At 38.1% G+C, this 22,836-nt stretch overlaps 1 protein-coding gene across 7 annotated transcripts in view; it reads left to right on the top strand.

Annotated features, from left to right (window-relative positions):
- The window catches only part of Ppargc1a (PPARG coactivator 1 alpha), a 657,537-nt gene that overhangs the window by 620,774 nt on the left and 13,927 nt on the right, over positions 1 to 22,836 (top strand). For 6 of the 7 annotated variants that reach the window (XM_031342259.1, XM_031342258.1, XM_031342257.1 and 3 more), the window contains 5 exons: positions 746 to 791; positions 901 to 974; positions 13,988 to 14,903; positions 15,413 to 15,517; positions 15,663 to 15,783. In XM_031342259.1, coding sequence (XP_031198119.1) covers positions 746 to 791; positions 901 to 974; positions 13,988 to 14,903; positions 15,413 to 15,517; positions 15,663 to 15,783 — 1,262 coding nt within the window. The remainder of the gene's footprint in view (positions 1 to 745; positions 792 to 900; positions 975 to 13,987; positions 14,904 to 15,412; positions 15,518 to 15,662; positions 15,784 to 22,836) is intronic. The other variant, XM_031342261.1, reaches the window with a different exon arrangement.

Genomic DNA, 22,836 nt, shown 5'->3' with positions numbered 1-22,836 from the left:
GATTGACATGGTGTGGCAGTTAACCTATCAGAGTGGGAAGGTTCTTACTCAGGCATTTCTTGTTGAGAAAAGATACCAAAAGGAATAAGATCAGGTGACACTTAAGGAAAGAATGGAATAGTGAGCTTTAAAAAAAATCTATTGATTTTTTTTTTTAACTGACAACTAGGCTGTCTTCTGTTGTCTATCAGATTTGGGATGCAAACTCCATTTAAGCCATCTGGGTCAATGGCCACAGTTTGTCATCATCGCTCAACTAATTCTCAGTGAATAGGATGGTTATTGCTTGAGCCTTAGTCATCTCATAGAAATTTCCTATTCTCAGAGCTAGATATAAAACTATACATTTTAGGAGTAAAATCAACTGAATATTCATAACGATCTGTCACCTTGTAGTTAGTCTGCTGTTTCCTTGTCTAAACAAACCGTGTACTGATTCCAAATTAAAAACAGAAAACAATATTTCTCTTTGATGGTATGATGCAAATTTTGTGTCCTTAACGAGATGGTGCATTTGTTGGGAAATTCTGTATTTGTATGTGTTCTCTAATGCTATTGCACTGATTCAAGTGTTGTTTGGAGTTTGTCTTAGCATAACAGACTGTAGTCTGACTTTTAGCCAACAATCAGGGGATTCCTTAGTTTATTCTTCCAGTTGCTTGGTTGTTTCCTACTTAAACATAGCAGAAAGTCGATCTGAAAAAGACTCAATATTTTATAATTAGTTTCTTCTTCTTTCCTTTAGCCAAACCAACAACTTTATCTCTTCCTCTGACCCCAGAGTCACCAAAGTAAGTATTAAGAAATGCAAGCATTTTCAGAAAGGGAAGGGGGTTCTAATACATTTGGCTACAGCAACTCCATTTCAGTTTGTTTTTATAAATGTGCCATATCTTCCAGTGACCCCAAGGGTTCCCCATTTGAGAACAAGACTATTGAGCGAACCTTAAGTGTGGAACTCTCTGGAACTGCAGGTAAGCTTTTCTTTCAGTCAGACTTTCTCTCTGTGAAATATATATTCAATACTGGGCTATGTTTTAGGAGGGATCAACCGAAAGAAGGTACAAGTGGAACTCAATAAGAAGATATCTGCCAAGTGTCTTCAGTTGCTTACTTCAAAAGCAAAAACAAAAGAAACCTCAAATTGAAAATTGTTTTAAAGAGATAACATTGACTCATTATCAGAAGGAGCCCAGACCTTCTCATACATGGGTTTGTCACAGATTCTCAAAGAGCACTATTTCAGGTTAAGACAGACAGACATTAGTAGAAGGAGAACTGAACTTTTTCCCAGTTTCTTATTATTTAAATCAACAATATCTTTTATAAATTCTTTGAGACTTTTATACAATGTATTTATTTTTAACTTAATTTGCATCTTTAATTTTCCACCCAGTAAGTGTGCTTGACATCTAAGTGGTTTCAGTGGAGTCGACAGTGACCTCATGAGGATAGGGGTAGGTTTTGTTTTGTTTGTTTTGTTTTTAATTTTGAGATGAAAAAATAAGAGTTAGTGATATTAAATAATGTGCAAAAGAGAACCAAGGTGAAAAAGAGAGGCAATGCTTGGATTCATATTTATTATCAGTACTTTATGTATATTTTCTCACTGTTTGCTACACTTAGCAACATAGTGCTATCATACACATCCATCCATCTATCTATCTATCTATCTATCTATCTATCTATCTATCTATCTATAGCTATCTATCATACATATATGTATATATACATACATACACATATATGTATGTATATATATACATATATGTATTTTTATCTTTCCAGCAAAGGAGAAAATTGAAAATATGCCTTTTCAGCAAGCCTCAATATTCTTGTATATTTTCCAGCAAGAGCCCTTGTCTTTATCCTTTGAGACTTTTGAATACACACTTCTGAGTTGGTGGCAAATGGTGCCATAGGTTGAGGCTCTTAACATCCACCACAGAATGAGTCTTAGGATGTCTAAACCAGAAAGTTCTTGGCTCTGGCCATGGCTGATAAGGAGAAAACAAGAAGAAGTTAGACAAGATGCTTTCAACTAGAACTGTGGTGCCTACACGCACCACAGTCATTGTTGCTGAGGTTAATTTCATACTTTGAGCTAAATTACCTTCTTATCAAAGGTCTACTGCATGATTGCATGGTTTGGTCAAGCAGCAGAGTAGTTAATTTCATGACATATAAATAGTGTATGTATGCAGATTGCACATACACACATAATACACACATTAATGCATGCATTCACTTGTAAGTGTATACATAATTTTGTTTCTTTTTATAACATTTTGGTTTTACTTTTTAAAATTACTTTTATATGTTTTTGAGTGTAAATTTGTGCACATGACTGCAGGTGCCCAAGGTGTACAGAAGAGAACAATAGATCCTATTGGAACAGGTGTTACAGGTGGTTGTGAGCTACCAGAATTGGGTGTTGGGAATGAATCTCATGTCTTCTGGAGGAACAGTACATGCTTATAGCTGATGAACCACCTCTCTGGCTGTTATTTTGATCTCTTATATGAGTTGTAACTTATATATATTAATAGTAAAATTATCCACATGCACATATCTGTATGAGAGATTTTCTTATTTTATCAGCAAAGACAAATAATCAGTGAGCTTGTTTGAAAAATTGATACACAATTCTTGATTCACAATTTGCTTTCACATGACACATATAAATATCTACTCAAATATCACAGTTTTGTTAGGAGATAGAAAGCATGGCATTGAGTTTCAGTGTGCTAACCAGCAATCCATTAATCTTTTCTTCTATAAATCATACTAGTAATATCATAAAGTTCTCTACTTCATGTTTTTTGAGGGTTCAGGATTTTTGTGATAGTGTGTGTGCTTTGCAAAAATACACGCACAGATTTGGTAGTATCTGTTTTAGAAATTTACATTAATTGTATCTTTTAATAGTAACAAATTTTCATATTCATATACTGTTCATTTACATACAACTTTATCATCTTAAATGCCAGTCACTGGGCCATCAGATAAGTAGCAGGTTTGAGAAGATATATGACTGTCCACCTTAGTAAAATTCCTGCTGAAAGGGACGCATTAAATGTAAGTGTACAGGACTTATTGAGTTAGTCTTTCTGTTTCTGAAAGGGGTAATAGAGCTTCCCTGGTCATGTACCAATGCCTGACTTTCCATTAAATAAATATTTATTATAATTAAAAATAATGTCAGCTAATTAGAAATGTCATAGATATAAGCCAATTGAGTAATTCTTCATAATTCTAAAATTTAAATACCCATAGCTTTGTTTTCTATAGATATATGCCTGTGTTTGTGATCATTATGTATGATGGTTAATCCTTATATAATTTTAAAGCCTAAGTGTTCACCTAATATAAACTGGTTTTTGTAATGCCTCAAAGTCTATTTTCAGGGTATAGCAGTAATGAATAATATTCATTTGAGTAGGTAAATAGAAATTTTTTGCTCAAATGTGTAATATTATATATTTAGATTGTTTTTATAATGTGGCTATTTTGAAATAGCAGTATGGGGAAATCTTTATGCATAAATTTTAAAATCTGATTTTCTCAAAATAGATTTTTAATAGGAGTTAATGCCAAAAGTAAGCACTTAAATACCTTAGGAAATTCTGATACATGCATTGCTACATTGATTTGCAAAATGATATTTCTATTTATAGCCCCACTAGTGCCAAGGGAACATCCATGCATCATTACATCCAGGTCGATATTGAATGTCTTCATGCAAAGGTGTCTTTCTAATTTATAAAGACGAACACATCACACAACTTGTGTTTATTCCATTAAAGATATTATATTATAAAACACTTTTGTTTCCATTAAAGATATTATATTATAAAACACTTTTGTTTTCTTCTTTTATTTATTTCTGTGGGTTTGTTTTAGATTTTATTTTATTTTTGTATTTTCATTTGATGGATGTTTGGTTTACATGTATGCCTGTGCACTATATTCATGCAATGCCAGCACAGGCCAGAGAGAGTATTGGATCCCTCAGACTGGAGTTACCAGCAATTATGAGTCACTGTGTGGTGTGCTAGGAACAGAGCCTTCCTCTGGAAGAGCGCTCAGTGCCTTAATCACTGACTCATCCCTCTAATATCTATTTATTTATTTTTTGTGGTATTTTCAAGGAAGGAAAGTCCTGGAACTTTCTAGGCAAGCACTGTACCACCAAGTTGCACTTCCCAACCCTGGGGAAGGATTGTTTTAATCTCTGTTCATTCTTGGCAATATGTGAAGTCTTGGTGAGAATACAATCCGCTGAGGCACAGACATTACTCTATGTCTAGTGCTAAGAACAGGGCCTGGCCATAGAAAGTATTAAGTAACTGTTCTGAAATTTGAGATATCTTCTAATAGCTGATTGAGAAAAGAATGTTCATTGATGAGTGGCACAAAAGGATAACGGCTGATCTATATATAATATTTTGGCATCTCTAAGAAAGTTGTACCACAAGGGTGCTGTTAGTTTGCTAAGCAAGATGTCAGCAACATCTTGCTTAACAAACTAACAGCTATGTGGGGAAGCTGAGGTGATGCAAGAGTACACAATAGAGAGAATTGGGATGAGATAAGAACTGAAAGGTGCGGAGGATAAAGTCTCATAGTTAGTCTAAAGGAGGAGATTGGGTAGAAGGAAGGATTTTATAGTGCCATCCACTATTCGAGGGATGGATAGAATTCTATTCAGTGAGAGATGCCCATCATTACCACTTAGTAATCTTCACTTGAATGCACTGCTTAATGGCAAACATTGGGCATCGGGAGCCACAGAGGAGACAAAGAGTCATTAAAGAACTCCTGTGAGACCTCTTTCCAGTTCAAGGAAGTGTTTGCCCAGAAGATTGAGCTCTCTGAAGGCTGTTAAGGGTGGGGAGGAGCATCACAGCTGTGCCGTCACTCTAATGAACAGCACAGGTGATCCATAGGAAGGAGACGGGGCTTTGAGTAGGCTCAGTTGACTTGGCAAGTTTTCAGGAAGGGAAATATTTGCACTGCAGATTGAAACAGGGTGGAGGGAGAGAAGCAAGAAGGCAGAGTCAAAGGAATGGTCAGATGACAATGCAAGTTTGTCACTGATGAAACCAGCAAGAGACTAAAGGAGCTCACCCCTCTTCCTTTCTACCTCTCAGTTGCTAGGACTGTTCTGTGTCCTTGGTCATTCTGCAGTTTTAAGGTTATGTTCATAACTACTTAATGAGATTATCTGTGTACTTCAAGTAACAAATTACAAGTAGAAATACAATATTTATAGTATTTAGCCATTTGTGCCCTACAAAAATAATGGCAACTGCATGTAATTCAACTTGAGCTTAAGCACTTTATAAACATCAGAAATAAAAATAAAAGTATACTATTAGGATAAAAAAGGCAGCGTATCTTAGTGAAGTTATACAAAATCTGCCTTTGATGTTAAACAGACTCAAGTTCAAGCCAGTGACTGAGTCTCTGAGAGTGTTAACTGAGACAGAGTATGGCAGCTGGCATCTTGTGCAAGCATTCAGGACATATTAGCCTCTAGGAAGGCCACCTCACCTTGCTTCTCAAGTTTTCAAGTTACGTCTGTCTCTAGCATTGCTGATCTCTCTGCTGTGGCCACTTTGGCTATTTCACATGTGTTGTTTCCTGTTTTGCTTTGTGGTACCTACTCAGCCACTCTTACTTTAGCAAACATTGGATAAATACTACTTTTGGTACAGATGTGAGATTTTAAAAAATGGAGGTATAAGCACCAGAACTAACTTTCAGATTCTGTCAACAGCTACTTCTGCTGCCACCAATTCTGGTGATTCTTCACTGACAGTTGAAACATAATATCCTTTTGACTCTCTGCCCATTCTGTTATCTAGGAAACAGCTATATGTTGACAGGAGCTTCCTGATGAACCCCGAGTTCAAAGGAGCTCTGCCTGTGGATTTCTTTTCTGAATTTTAAAGATAGTAGTTGGCATCTGCTATGTTAAATAGTTTTCTTTCCCCTTGCCAAGTGCCATTGATTGTTATTGGCTGCCAGAAGCACTGTGTTGGGAAATATTTGAAGGCCAAGTTTGTACTCAGTGGGAATGTCATGATCAATTAGTGATGTCTGCCACAGGTGCAGCAGGGGGTGAATGGAGTAGAAACATCATCCATACAGTTGATTTGTTGATCTTTGATCTACATGCTTATTCTGTTTGGGTGAGACAGAGAAGGTAATGAAACTGCTGGGTGCACCCTCCTAGTGTCTTCTTTTACTTTACTCTAAAAAATTTTTACTGAATTCCCCCAGACATTTAAGTGGAAATGTAAAGACTCAACAGAATTCTAAGACCTCCAGAATAATGTGGGTGCCCCATCTGTAGCATCTTTGGGAGGCAGGAGGGATGAGATAGGGAATTTGTTTTATTAGGTCTTGCCAGCTGCTCTGACTTCCTTGTGATTGTCCTAAGCTAGCTCATTGTGGCTGATAAGAAAAACTCTTCTCTTTTACAGGTGTAAAAACTAATTTGATTTCAAAATAGCTGTTGTTAGTAAAGCAAGATGAGAGAAAGGAGAATGTTCTTGTAGCAGAAGGCATTTAAGTCTATTGCATATGGAGATCTTTTTTCAGACACTACCAACAGGATTTTATGTCTGAAATCGAAATGGCAAGGCAATGTCAGCCTAACAAGGTGATAGTTTGAAACACAAGACATGAAGGAACTTTCTTAGGGACCAAAGTAACTGGCCCCCAATTTTATGTATATGCATACATATTTTGCTTATCATTATAAACGTTGTGAAAGCAACGGAACTGTTTCATAACTGATAAAAAGAGGAACAGAACAAAATAATCAGCTGTCTTTTCATCCTCGGACCACTAGGTTCTGCCCATATTTCCTTCTGTTCACATATTTTTGGTTACGTTCTTTTAAATGGGATAGAGATGCAGTTAATTTGGTTTGTTATTATATTATTTGTTTGAGGATTTCACAAATAAGTACAATGGATTTGCATCATTTCCACCCGAATCCTCCCAAAACCACCCATCTCAAATTAGTTTACTCTTTTTCTATATTTGTTTTTGCATATATTATACACACACAAATGCTCCCCCCCACACACACATAGGCACAGTCACACACAGGCACACACATACAATGCAAGAAGTGTTTCCCTTACTTAGGGTTGACCCCTTAGGGTTCAGGTCTCATCCCTGAAAAATAAAGAAGAAAAAGAAGAAACAAAAACAACTGCATCGACTTCCCTCACCAGCCATTCACTGCCTGCAGTTCTCTTTTTTATAGGTGGCACCTTGTGAAACTCCACTGTCCATGGTAACTGGTGTAATCTATTCAGGTCTTGTGCAGGCAGCCATATTGTTTGAGTTTATGGGTTTGTCCATGCTATATCCAGAACATACTATCCTGATCTTCAGGTTCTTACAATCTTTGTGCCCCTTCTTCTGTGATGATCCCATATGCTACCACACACATACATAAATTAATAACAACAAAAACAACAATTATAATAACAATAAGTGTAATTTTTAAAGAAGGAAAGTACAAAGTGACTTTGGAAGGTTGTTTAATCCATTCCTATTTAGGAAGAGTCCATGGAAGGGAAACCCAGAAGTTCTGTTATAGATGTCCTATTAGAGGCTAGACTCTCCATAAGCATTTTATGATGTCATTTATTTTTAACTCAGTATTTTTCCCTTGGTTGAAATAACTAATTATACAAAGTGCAGTTTAATGGACTTGTGATTAAAACAAGTACACATTTCTAATTTCTTCTATTTTAAATTTCTCACTTAAGAGAAGAATCTTTATTTTTCTAAAAGCAACATTGGTTAGTCTCCATGCAGCTTGTCCTTCTGGTAGCTATTTCTTCTCCATTTGATGTGCTATGAGAAAACGAGACAAATGCAAACTTTAAACAATAGCCAGTAGTTTTTTTAGGAAAAGACAAAAACAGCTTTAGAAAATTGGGAAGTGAACCAGTGAGATGGTTCAATGGTTAATTCACTTGTTGCTAAACTTGACAAGCTTGTTTGCCCATGGTAGAGGAAGCAAACCAACTTCTGTGGCTTGTTCTCTGACCTGCATAATCTGAAGCACGCGAGCACACACACACATACCTGTGAATGCACATACACTTGTACTCATATGCACACACCCATGTGCTATCACACACATACATAAATTAATAACATCATCAACAACAATAATAACAATAAATGTAATTTTTAAAAAGGAAAGTACAAACTGACTTTGGAAGGTTTTTTAATCCACTCCTATTTAGGAAGAATCAAAGGAAGGGAGACCCAGCAAATTTTCTTTGGAGACCAGTGTAGTGTTTGGCAACTCGACTGTCAGGAATGCTATCCTTTATCCCTATTTTCAGCTTCATTCATCTCAGCCAGAAGTCTGTAATGCTCACACTTTCTTTTTCTGTTTACTTTTCTGGAAATGATAGCATCCCATTGCCCGTTTTAGCCAAAGATAACAAAGGAACTTCCAACCTCACATCAGTTTTGGGCTTTAGTAGTAGATAGCTACAATTTCAGGTTCCCAGCACCAGATCTGTGGGACAGTAATTAAGGGACAATCAATAATAACGTCCACCTGGAATTTTACAAGTAAAACTTGTGCTATTAGGTGCGTTTTGTAGGAAAGTCTTCAAGATCTTCTTCGAAGTCAGTTTCATTCCTAATGATTAGGCATGATATGCAAAACGATTCATGACATCAGGCAGGGCATTGCTAGTCAGTGTGGATGGATCCCAGCCAGAGAGAGCTAGAGCAATGCATAGTATCTCTCAATATCTCTCTTGGCCTTACTGTACAGAGTGTTAACACTTTAGTGGATGGATTTTGTGTTGCCTGAGTGACTCTCGGGAATTGTGCAAAGGACAGAGAACACCCTAGGAACCAGGATCAGACAAATAATTTAGCACCTATAGTAACAGCAGCTACTGTTCCACTGTATTAGTTATCTCTACGTTCTCTTGATCTGCTCTCCAAGTTCTGAAGCTCTGGGGTACAGGAGAAAGACTAAGCCTGCTGGGCTTTGCCATGCCTTCCCAACTTGGTCAACTTCTAAGCTAACTTAACCAACCCCTCACTGTTTTCTTTTCAAACCCTGAGTTGTCATACAGCCAAAGTAAAATCCTGCTAAATTAACTTGGAAGAAAACTTCAGAGTCAGCAGGAGATTCTGAGATTATAAACTATGCGCGGGCGCTTGCGTGCGCGCGCGTGTGCACACACACACACACACACACACACACGCACACAGAGTAAGAAAACAAAGTTCTGCAAAAATATAGGTAGATAGTAGAGCTCAAGAAACAGGTCAAGGGCTTCACCATTTGTTAGAGTCATCCAATGAAACAAACTCCAAGGAGAGCTACTCAAAGAAAATCACTCCTTGGCACATAATGAAAAACAAAACAAAACAAATCTAAACCAAACTTGTCTCTGACTTTTTTTCTTTAAATAAAAGGGCTGTTTAAAACAATGACTTGTGGAGTGTGTGCCACTTCTCCCAGATCGGCTGTGCAGAAGTGTGAGGGAGTGTGAGTGACGGAGAGGCACTTGTTTATTATAGAGCACATTTCAATGCAGTAATCATAAATATTGCTAAGGTTGTGCTCTGTTGAAATATGACCTACATACTCTTGATTGTTTGTGTTACGTGATTTGTCTGACACCCATTACATTCTGGGTAATAGCAGCCATTTGTTGCTCTGCACAGCAGGCTCTTTTGACAAAAGAAAATAGGCAGCAATAAAAAAGCTATAGTCTGAATTACATTCTGCACGGAGCTGTACTGCTGAGAGTTTGTGCAAGTGTCTTAACAATGCTCTGAACTGCCTCTTGTCAGCCTTCAGCCTGTAATGGCCATCTGTCCTCACATAAATCTGTCAAAACCTGCTAAGTTCAAGAGAGAGCATGGAATATACCTTGTACTGTCAACACTAAAATGTACACATTCTCCAGAAAAATCAACACGAAGGAAAAGAGCCAGAGGTTATGGAAGGCATTAGCACTGTTGATTTAGGCTTGTGCCATGAAATTGAGAGTCCGGCCATTAGTGGAAAGATGAGAAAGGAATTGAGCATTAAGGAATTGAATGTTGACCTCCCCCGAACCACAGGGGAAGAAACTGTGGGCAGAGCAAGTCAGGTTAGAGAAATATAGCTGATTCAAGGGCCAAGAGCAGTAACCTGTCCCGTCAGCAATGCTTAAAAGTTTGACACAACGCTAAAAGAAATAATAAAAAAAAATGTTCTTTGTGCTTTTGTTTTGCTTTTGTTTGTCTTAGGTCTCTACACTATCTGGAAATAGATTTTCAATTAAGCATTGAGTGATACAAAATCTGTCATCCATGAGATTTCTCAATCTCATGTAGAGATAGTCTCTGATTATGGGAGTTTGGGTAAGGAATATAAAGAAAATAGCAAAGTATCTAAGATATTTCCCTTACTCTCCCATGCACCAACAGTAAACTGTTTCACTTGGATGAGCAAGTGGAATTTGAGTTAGCAGGTGATGTGAGCAGAATCCTGCAGCACCAGATTCCACCCACAGTACACATTTCCCCAGATCATTTCCCTCCATTTTAAGCAAGTTTTCTACAAAAGCATAATTATTTCAAAATTGAGAACTATGGCCTTTTTATTAAAAGGACCTGTGTTGTCCCTTGGGGGTAGAGTCTTTAAAGTAACAGCAACCTGTGTAGTATCCGGCACATAGTAGGTGCCCTGTGGTTGTCTATTCAGTGGCAAGAGGTTCTCTTCTGGGAAGACCATAAAAAATGCTTAGTCGTTAACAGAAATGAAGTTCAATCACAGGATCAGGACAGCCAGGAACAATTGGAAAACCATTTATTTAAACAATAATTAGCTTAGATACTGGGACAAGGGTTTCAGATGTTCAAGAGTAAAAGAATTTCTATATTTAAAATCCCTAGATAGACAAGGTATTTTTAGAGCTAGTCTCTCTTTTATAGTGGCCTAATTTGCCATTTCTGAAATTCAGGGTTTCTTTTTATACATCTGGACTGTCAGTCAAAACACAGATATTTGGAGTAAAGGCCACATGCTATCCAGATGTTCAAAGACCTTGGGTCTCAGTATGTGGTCTGGGAGCCATCTCATTAAAAATGTGTAACCAGCCTCCTATATGATTGTTAGGCCACTGATACCTGAAACTAACTACTCAGAGAGATACTGAAAAAAAAAAAAAAACAACTGAAAATGAGCAAGATAACCTGTAAGAAAATTAAGTCCACACAGCATCTTACAAAGTACTCATGACCCCTGTGGAGAAAAGTGACTTGCTTCCTGTTAAAAACAGCAACAGCAAAACATAAAGAGATTCAGAGACATGCAGCACATAGGACAGGACATGAGTCACCCCAACACGAGTCATTAGAAAAGTGAACCTTACCCTAAACTGAATGAGCATAAAGAGATTTATGCAGGTAGATGCTGGGTGCTGAATGACATTCACTCACTCCGGGGTCAAAGGGTCGCCCTTTGCTCTTTCCCTCTCCTTCCTTTCCTTTCCTTTCCTTTCCTTTCCTTTCCTTTCCTTTCCTTTCCTTTCCTTTCCTTTCCTTTCCTTTCCTTTCCTTGTTTTTGTTTGTTTGGCTGGCACTTATTCAGCTTACTCATCATTATTGTGTATGTATGTGTATGTGTGTATGTACAGTGTGTTATGTATGTGTGGAGTAAATAGTTGTTGGTGTTGACATGTGCATGTGTGGTGCACATTGATGTAGGTGCATGTGGAAGCCAAAGCTTTACTCCATCGGGCTTCACCTTTATTTATTTGTTGATTTTGAGACAAAGTCTCTCACTGAACCTGAGCTCATGGATTTGGTGAGACTTTCCAGCTAATGAGCTTCAGGAATTAATTTGACTCTGATGCCCATCACTTAGATCACATTCTGTCACACCAGAATTTTTACATGCTGCTAAGTATTTCAACCCAGGGGAGGGGGCGGGTCCTTACTTTTGCAATAGAAACTGTACAGTTGAGTCCTCTCCCCAGTCCCTCATCATCAGTTTATGAGCATCTTTGACTCCGATGGGGAGTGTTCAAGAACCCGATATCTTTGTTTTTGAGCATGAATCTTTTAAAATGTGTTACCTTGTTACCCAAAGGTAACCTGTGGTAGAAATCTCAACACAAGAACAGAGCAATACAGAGTATAAGCAAAAGGAATAGGAGCTGCTTAGTCTGGAAACAAGTCAAGCTCATCTCTAATGGAGAAGGCTACAAAAAGAACATTCACCTCAATGGCACAGAGGTTTCATGCTGGAAAACATTACCTACTCTCTGCTGAAGCAAAGAGTGGGCACATGGACAAAGCCAGCCCCTGTATAACTCAGGTGTGCCCAAAGGAAGAACACCCATGCCTGTATTGTCTTCCTGAATATTCTCTGCTTTTCTCCACTGAGATAATTAGCTTGACAAGCTAAGACTTGCAAAAAAAATGGCTCTTTTTAAAGAGAAAATATTAATTTCTTCCACATCTTTATCATCAAATAGGAGAACAGGACAAAATTTATATTTTATAACAAAATTTCACATGGCTCTCCATGACCTACTTGGTTCTTGACATATTTATATATATATTTTTCCCAGCTAGGTAGGAATTTTTTCCCCCTTGAAATGCACAGTTGCCTTGAGACTCACCCCAGGCATGTTAACTGGTTTGAAGCCTTTTTTTTTTTCTCTGAATAGCATTCACCAGTCCTCCTATGTACAAAATCTATTGTAAACTAAAATGTTTCCTTGTAAGAATAAAGCCATTTAAACTGTAGTCTGCCCTCCTTCAAAGTTCCTTGGACAGTGGAGCTTCACAATGATACTTCCTGGGCAGGAGGGGATGAATAGAGTTTATTCATTGGTGAGTCTTAGAGGTAACTACTATGTCTCAGAGTATCCTAGCCTTTAGGATTTTCTGTAGTAAAGCAGCCAAGGCACCAACCCATAGGCACCCTGGTCTTCCTTTATTTGTTCCTTATGTAATTAGCTGCTGAATCTTGGGTTCATTTCAGTCCTTCTATCTCATCACCCTCAGTGACAATGCGCTCTAAATAAAATGGTCCCCCTGGCACGGTGATATTTAGAGCCACGTTGTACTTAGCTTTCTGTTGCAGAACCATATTTTAGACAGAATGTATTAGTTATGCTTACAAGAATGTATTATACCTACATTAGCCATGGTTTACCAAGTTAATGAGCTGTGGAGAGAAAGACTCATTGCCTTCCAGTTGCGGACGGGCTCCTGTTCCTTGTGTTCAGTGGAGCCATCCTATTTTGCTAAACTTATTTCAAAGATGTCTGCATGTGTAATTCCCACCATGAATAAAATTGGCTGTCATCATTCTTTTATTATTATTATTATTATTATTATTATTATTATTATTATTATTATTTATTATTTTCAATATTGCCCCACGGGTACAATCTTGATTGTTCAAAAAGCCATGAACCACTTTATTTATTTGTTTGTTTGTTTATTTATTTATTTAATTTATTTTTTTCTGCAGCATTCTTTGCAGACAAATGCCACCAAGGCATCATGATTCTCTGGTCCCAACACATCGACTCCCTTTTAAGTGACTTCAGCAACACCCTTAAAAATGCCAGTGTGGGTGAAGCCTGCTTCAGAGACAACTGGCAGTGACACATTCCCGTCTTCTAGGCAGTAGGATTTGTTAGCATAGATGTTTGATCTACAAAATATCACAGCATTCGAAGCCGCCAGCCGCTGTCCATCCATCTTTGCTGGGTGACAGGGGCCTAGGAGAAGAGTCCATTTTTCAACCCTGTCATGGATTTAGTTTCCTTCTTTTTCACTCAGTTTTAACTATGATCTGAAATCTAAGAAAAGTTAGGAAATGTGTTCATCCTTGAAGAACATTATCTCCATCTCTGTTCTCTCTCTCTCTTTTCCTTCTACATTTCTCTTTGTTTCTCTTTTGTCATAGGCCTAACTCCTCCCACGACTCCTCCTCATAAAGCCAACCAAGATAACCCTTTCAAGGCTTCACCAAAGCTGAAGCCCTCTTGCAAGACCGTGGTGCCACCGCCAACAAAGAGGGCCCGGTACAGTGAGTGTTCTGGTACCCAAGTCAGCCACTCCACCAAGAAAGGGCCCGAGCAATCCGAGTTGTATGCACAACTCAGCAAGTCCTCAGTGCTCAGCCGAGGACACGAGGAAAGGAAGACTAAACGGCCGAGTCTACGGCTGTTTGGTGACCATGACTACTGTCAGTCACTCAATTCCAAAACGGATATACTCATTAACATATCACAGGAGCTCCAAGACTCTAGACAACTAGACTTCAAAGATGCCTCCTGTGACTGGCAGGGGCACATCTGTTCTTCCACAGATTCAGGCCAGTGCTACCTGAGAGAGACTTTGGAGGCCAGCAAGCAGGTCTCTCCTTGCAGCACTAGAAAACAGCTCCAAGACCAGGAAATCCGAGCCGAGCTGAACAAGCACTTCGGTCATCCCAGTCAAGCTGTTTTTGACGACAAATCAGACAAGACCAGTGAACTAAGGGATGGCGACTTCAGTAATGAACAGTTCTCCAAACTACCTGTGTTTATAAATTCAGGACTAGCCATGGATGGCCTATTTGATGACAGTGAAGATGAAAGTGATAAACTGAGCTACCCTTGGGATGGCACGCAGTCCTATTCATTATTCGATGTGTCGCCTTCTTGCTCTTCCTTCAACTCTCCGTGTCGAGATTCAGTGTCACCACCGAAATCCTTATTTTCTCAAAGACCCCAAAGGATGCGCTCTCGTTCAAGATCCTTTTCTCGACACAGGTCCTGTTCCCGATCACCATATTCCAGGTCAAGATCAAGGTCCCCAGGCAGTAGATCCTCTTCAAGGTAAGGCTGTCAAACCCCTCCTAGTGCTAATTTTTCCCCCGGAAGTCGCAGAAAATATTCAACCTCTGGGTTGTTGCTCTTCTGGAGCCGCTCAAGTAGCAAGCAAATGGTTGTATATCCCCTTCCCCTCCATCTTCTCTCACACACCTAGCTCTGAGGACTCTACCTCGGCCAGTCAGAACACAGAGAGCCATTTGTAAGAAACTTGCTTATGTGACTTTTTTCCACTACCTGAAAAGCAGCCCTATTCCTGGAGAGTTGAGACCCACGAATGGCAGCATACCCTTCCCGTGAGCCATGGCAATATCTGCACCATGAGATGTACCATGTACTTGAGACGTGGAGAAGCAGTTGATCATTTCTTGGTCTCCAGGCTGACTAGCTGGCTGCAAGCTGTCATTGGAAGATCTTTTTAGAAAAGAAAAGGCGATCCATTGATGTTCAGTGGTCCCAGTAAACTTTGGCTAAGAGGCAGTTGCAAACGTCCTTTCGGTTTTCTCCTCTCCCAGATCCTGTTACTACTATGAATCAAGCCACTACAGACACCGCACACACCGCAATTCTCCCTTGTATGTGAGATCACGTTCAAGGTCACCCTACAGCCGTAGGCCCAGGTAATGAGGCCTGTCCCTTTCCTTCTGCCTCTCCTCCCTTTAGAAGACATTACCCTAAACTCTCTTTCTCCCCTTTCCAAGTGCTGATGTATTTTTCTCATGCAAATGGAGATGGTTGACTTAATGATGAAGTTGTATTTCCCAGGTATGACAGCTATGAAGCCTATGTGCACGAGAGGCTGAAGAGGGATGAAGACCGCAAAGAGTATGAGAAGCGGGAGTCGGAAAGGGCCAAGCAGAGAGAGAGGCAAAAGCAGAAAGCAATTGTAAGCAACATGGACCCAATTTGTTTTCCTTTATTTTCCTCTGTGAAGTTTTTTTTTTTTTTTCAGATGAAACCATACTTAAGAGTTAATGCTTTGTTCACATGGAAAACATTTGACTTTTTGGCTTTAAAATGTCAGAGTCTTAAGACCCTCTTACTTGAAAAGTAAATGGTGTCTATATTACTATTTCTCATTATAGTTGAGTTAGGAAGTTGGTTAGCTTTCAAGTTTTGTTTTGAAAAAAAAAAATGGAGAAAGAAAATGCATCTTTGGTTTGATAGGAGTTGGAAACCATGTGTTTTTTGTACTGCTTCCTGATGCTTCCTTCTTTGAGTAGATCGTCAGGAGCTTCTACATCCTATTTATAGTCCCAGAGGAAGGCTGGCTAAGGAAGTCAGCACTTCTGACCTCTAATGGCCAGCATCTGACTGGAGGGTGGGTTGATACAGTCACCTACCACGTGAGCAGTGCTGATTGATGCTCATGAGTGAAGGTACAGGTTATGCTGAACCTCTCTGTTCCCTAAAATCTAGCGCTGTCCTTCACTAGCTGTTAATATGCATTCTGGGCCCAAATTTCTCTTGTTACTACCAACCATCATGCACTGTGGATGGCAAAAACTGTGGCACTCAGGTGGTCAAAATCCAGCACATGCCCATGGCAGACATTCTTAATCAATCACATAACTCTGTCCCTCTAAGGTCCCACAGAGCCTTAGGGTCTTTCCCAACATACTGCTCCTGGGAGCTGTGGCAAATCAATGAGATATGGCACTGTTTTGGTTCATTGCACCTGCTGCATTCTGTGCTAGCTGCTCTAAGTCACTGCTGTGCAAGGCAGCATTTGACATATTTTGCATATAAGGTAACCAAGCTTTAAAGAACTAAACAACTAGGCATTGAAGCTGAGTTTCTGTAAAATAAAATTTAAAAAAACCCAGTAATATAAAAAATTGAAAAACTCACTGTGTAAAACACCTCACTGATGGTGTCAAATCAAGTCTTAGCTGATAGTCACCAGCTAGAGAAGAAAGGTTAAATGAGAGGTTTGTTAATCATAAACATTAAAAGCAACAGAAGCAAGAAATAATTGGTTAGGTTGAAGTTCTGGATTTTTCTGCCATTTAATTCCAGATCTAACAAGGACTGAATCAAAGGCATTCTGCAAATTATAACACTTTTCCTCATTTTTTTCTTGACTTTCAAATAAGCTGTGATGCTAAGATATGCCAGAGTGTCATTAGTTCATATTGAGGAAGACTAATGAAAATGAAATTTTCAACTTTTCTAATGCTGCTGTATTTAATTAATGCCTTATCCAACAATTATCAGAACTCCCATTAGGAGTGCTGTATGGTTTACAAAGCCTTTCCACAGCATGCATTGCAGTTACTCATTATGAAAGAGAGCCACATTGAGAGACCATGCATTGACAATATTTGCCAATTCATTCCATTTACCATTTGTAAATTTATATCACATATAAAGTTCTTGACTTTTTTCCCTTAAATATGGGATATTTGCTCATTTGGGTGCAGTTCTAATCAAAGCCAGATGAATGTTTTAATCAAAAATATGTAGATAAATGACATGTATTTATTTTATGCCTACCAAAATAACTTAAGTCTAGATACTTAATTGGAATAACTGAGAGGAGACAGACAGCTTTTTTCTGTCTTAACTGTCTCTAAAAACATCTCGTAATTTGCCATTAGTCCTGATGACACAAAAGCATTCTTAAACTCTTCTTCTCTTCACTTTGTCTCTCAAATGTTGATTTAATTCTTCAACCAAGACAGTCTTTATCAGTACCCTTTGAATGAGGACTTGGAGTAATCCAAATGTCAATTTGGCTATATGAAAGTATTATGCATTAAGTACTAGGCACTGGTGAGATTTTTGGAATTGGTATTTATTTAGATTTGAAAAGGCATTTGAAAAAAAATCTCGGGAACAGAAACTGTTTACTAATACAGTGATTTATAGGTCATAAGTACTTCAAACATATTTGAGACTTTCTGTTGACTAAATCCTCACTTGGAAAGATATGCTATTTCTGTTGAACACATATGAAGTCTTAGAATCTTGTGACAAGTAACTCCAGGGGCTTGAGATGTAAATTTTGGTAAGAAGTGGTACCTGAATCTAAAGAGCTTAAAGTCAGCTGGCAGATAAAGATGTATAATCTGGAAATACGATGTCATTAGTGGATTGACAGAAGTTTCACCTAAGGTACATGTGGCCATCCAGATTTGTGGATGAGGAAGAACAACCATGGAGAAGTTGAAAGTGATCAAAATTTTGAAGGTGGGGAGGGTAAAGGTTTTTTGTTTTTGCTTTGTTTTTGTTTTTTGTTTTTGTAATTACTATGCCCAATATGGCACCTTAAATGAATCACATAGAATTAAGTTTGACTGTGTGAATGGCTTTTGAAAACTTAGTATGAAAAAACAGTGGGAAAGTTCTAAGTGCTTTTGCATCTATCATGAGTCATATGATATTTTAGCTATTTTGAGATACATAGTATGATTTATTTATTATTTTCTATTTCTCTTTGTGTTAACGTGGCTCTTAGAAAGTTTTGGATTACTCACATTGGACTATGCTTTTATTGAACACTGCTAGTCAAGGTTAAGGGTGTGCCTAGGAAGTATCTCTGGGAAGTAAGTAGTTCATTATACCTTTAGTGATTTAACTGTAACACTGGGGTAGGACAGACTAGAAATCAGCCAATAGATCTCAGTGGCAGGAAGGTTTTGGAGTCTTGTAACTCATGCTAAAGATTTTAAACTGTTTTGAAAACACAGTGGCACTGTGTAATGACTTTAACCACAGGAAGATTTTTGTAATTGATTTGCTTCTCCCCATCCTAAAGGTTTTCCTTCATGTGCCATGATGCATTTAAAAATAAAACTACTTTTATAGGATTGAGCACAGCTTGCACACAATGATTACTAACTCATTTGCTTTAAATTCCATTGAGGAAGTAGCTATGGAAGCCAAGATAGGCCACCTAAGTTAACTAGATAGGTGACTTCCATTCAGTTTTTTAATGTTCTTAAAAGTAATGGGATGAATAACCACTTGAGGTTGTCATGTCTTGGATGCAATGCTTCACAATCTACTAACCAGAGCAATCATGTACCTAGGGGACCAACAATTCCAAAGTTCCAGAAGAAAACTTAAGAAATCTTAAATTGTGGTCATTGATATTTTACAGAATAAGTGTTCAATTTTGTCTTGTGGGCTGCATTGTATTTATGTTTAATTTTTCAATGAAAGTGGTTTAGGAAGTCTACACATTTGTCATGAATTGAAGGTCTAAAGGTCTTAATGGAGCCAAGTTTGAGCAAATCTTCATAAATCTGAGGGAACACTAACAATTAAAAACTGCAAACACAGAATTCTCCATCATGATTGAATATTACCATGGCATCAGTGTCTACTTCGTGTGACTTCCATTTAAGTCATCTCAAAAACCAACTGACTCCCTGCCATTCTCTGCCCTCTAAGTTTAAAATAATTCATATTGCACTGGAGCTATGAACACCAGAGATTAGTACCTAGTGTCTGAGCTGTCACTGTTTTAATTTCTTGCTAAAATTCAAGTCCAATTTTATTTGCAATCTGTACAGTTTCTGCCAGAAAACATGATAATGGGATGTTAATTTGAAGAACAAATCTAGACAGTATGATATGGCTCAGTGCTTAAAACCCAACCAAGGTGCTGAGAAATGACTAGCCTTTCACTGAGCCTTCCTCTATTGGTCACTATACAGCCAAGGATCCACAAGCAACACATTATAACTGTTGGTTATGAATGTCTCTCTCCAAATGTAGTTATATCAGTTATTCTTCTTAGAGAAGAGAGTTCCTATATAAGCTCCTTCTCATGGTTTTGGAGCATTTAGCCTTTTCAAGAAATTTTTATTAGAGGGAAATATATATTATATAATGACTTTAAGTTCAGTATTTGGAAATTTTTCAGTTTTGTAAGAAAAAGAAATGATATAACATTGATTACAGCATCATTCCTATAGTGTGCATTTTGATAGGCTTATTTTAGATCTGATATTAAGTATACACACACTCAGAGAGAGAGAGAGAAAGAGAGAGAGAGAGAGAGAGAGAGAGAGAGAGAGAGAGAGAGAGAGGAGCGAAAGGGAAAGCACACAAGGAAACAAGGAAATTAATGCCTTACTATAGCTAAGTTTTGGCAGGTGAAATCATATGTCCAGATTCATCAAAGTGTTTACATTGAATTGTGCAACTTTTATATTCTAATTATATTCAAATCAGGGTCTTAAAGAATACTATTATCAGTCTATAAATTTGGTTGCATCTCAGTTTTACTTGATTGTTAGCTCCTGGATTGACTCTGAGTAGCCTTACATTTGAGCCTAGAAGATTCCATATAGTATTTACCTAGAAGTAGTTTTGGAAATCTTAATGCTATATTTTTGTTTCTCCAAAATACATTTTGGTAGGAAGCATTTGGTAAATTGCTTCTGTACTACCTAAGTGTATTCAACATTAAGAGCAAGGACAATATTTTTTTTCAGTCAATTTTCAGTTGATCTTTCTTTCTGACTAGCTATATACCTAACTGCCTGTCAACTATGTTACCATTTAAAAAAATAAAATTATTTAACTAGACTGTTCAGTTCTGCATAATATTCATAATACTGTGTGTATGTGTGTACATGTATGTGTATGTGTGTGCATATGTGTGTGTGTGTATGTTGTATGTGTTGGTAGGGGTGCTGAGTGTGGAACACAGGGACTTTACATGTTGTGCATGGACTCTACCCTAGAAATACCATAAGAATTTGTGCTGAAGTCACTTTGCAACTACTCTGGAATTGAAAACAATTTTTCTTTTTGTTCTGAAGGTTTAAATGGAGTTCTCTTTGCAGAGAAAGAAAAATTAACAATTTTTATGCTATTCCAAATTACATATGTACAATGAAAGTACTGGGAACCAAAACTGAAATTATACTAGGCAAATTGGTGTCTAGGAATACAGGCCATTTTCCTGAGATAATCCAGTCAAAAGTATCTAACATGTGACTCGGCCTATATAGTGCTCAGCAAATGTCAAGTCCCTGCCGTTTTCCATCTCTCCTCAGTCAAACCCCTCTTATGAGAAACAACCATTGCTTGATTTCCCCAGCTAACCAGAAAGCTCTATTCTTACTGATAAAGATTTTAGTAATACAAAGTCAGTTAATACTGTCAGATTTTTTTCTTTATTTATCTCCCGTGTTTTAGTGTAACGAGGATTTACTGTAGCGGTTAATGCAACATAAATCTTCAGTTTTATTATCCACCCCATCAGCAAACTAGCCTTTGTGAAAATTGAAGCTAAAAGTTATTTGATAAATGTTCCATCCTTCTCAATAGTGAAAACTGGTATGGAAATAATTTTTCAACCAGCTTTTTCCAAAGGTTCTGAGTTCCTTCCAGCCCTTAAGAAGTTGGAAATGTTATTAAGCATTTTGATTTCTTCTCCTTTCATTTCCTGTTTAGAAATTAATGTCTTGAAAAATTAGATGCAAATGTTATTTTTTTTAAAAAAAAAAAATAAGATAGCAACTCTATTCAACCTTCTAATTCAACTTCAGCATGTTAAAAGTCTGATTCTTTGCTGGAAATCTTGGCCAATCGTGGATAGATTTTTGTCTTTGCCTTAAAGGGCTAGTCCTTAAGGTCTCTTTCTTCTATTTCCACGTTTTGCATGTGGGAAACAAAGAACTTCAATACTTTTTAGAGCATTCTAGCTTGTCTCAATCTTCTGCTCTTTGTAAGGTAGCAGGGCATGGCCCAGCCTTGTGTTTTATAAAAAGAGTTGGTAGATTAAAAGGGCAACTGGAGCGATGGAGGAGCAACTCTTTCGAGCTCTATCTTCCTTCAGGGCACAAAAGGTCCTCTGGGTTATGTCTTTTTGTGAAGATCATTGTTGCATATAGCTTTGTATAAAGGCGCAATTCAGAAACTGTCCCAATATGTCTGCACATATGCTAGATTTTAGCTGTAAGCTCACATTTGCTTGAACACATAGGCAGGGTGTATTCCCATAATGGTAGCTTAGCAATTTCTGTGCTATGGCTCAATTTCTTTCTTTCTCTTCTGCAGTTCCCTCTCCTTTCTTTACACAGTAGTAACTTTCCTAAAGGGGTCATTAAAAAAAAAAAAAAAGCATAACACCATGCAAGCTGGCGCCAGGAAGTTTAAGTTTAGATAACAGTCCCCTCACATTTGGCTGTTGGGCTCAAACTGGATGAGTAAATAGAACAGAATGTCGTGTTACGATTCCCTTGATAATGCATGTAAAGCACTACTCCGGCTTGAACCCCACCAGCCATTTCTAGCTACTGACCATTCAATTGTGTTGCATGCTCTGAAAATACAGCTTTAGCCTTCAGCTGTGACATACATCCTACATGGAAGTGAATCATGTTTCTGCTTGCTTTACTTCATTGGGCCAGTTAGTAAGCTTGATAGCCGTCATCAGAGGCATGGTGTATACCAACTATTTGAGTGCAGTCTCCCTTCTGATTTCCAGAGGTTTTTTGTTTGTTTGTTTGCTTGTTTGTTTTAATGAGTCTGCTTGTATAACAGCCTAAAACACGCACCTATTGAGTAGTTCTCACCTTCCAGTCTGTTTCATTTGGGAACAGCTAAGCTGACTAGGCAGGGGCTTTTCCCTTACTAGAGGACCATACTCATAGAGGACCATACTCATAGAGGACCATACTCATAGAGCACCACTCTTGTGTTGGAATATCCCAGAGAGTAAAGACCTCTCTGGAGTTGGTTTAGTGCTAAAAATTATTAATTGGGGGCTGGAAAGTATGCTTAGCTACTATTAGTACTATTAGTACTATTTGCTTGCTCTTGAGAGGACACAGGGTTAGTTTGGTAATTCAAGACCATTACAACTCCACTTCCAGATAATTCAATGCCCTCTTCTGAACTCCATGGCTATTGGGCACACATGTAAACATGTGGCGTGCAAACATATGCAGGCAAAATAATTGTGCTTATAAAAGAT

The sequence above is a fragment of the Mastomys coucha genome, unplaced genomic scaffold, assembly GCF_008632895.1.
Source record: "Mastomys coucha isolate ucsf_1 unplaced genomic scaffold, UCSF_Mcou_1 pScaffold22, whole genome shotgun sequence".
Taxonomy (NCBI): domain Eukaryota; kingdom Metazoa; phylum Chordata; class Mammalia; order Rodentia; family Muridae; genus Mastomys; species Mastomys coucha.
Note: the sequence above shows the minus strand (reverse complement) of the source record. Positions and strands in the feature narration are given on the sequence as shown.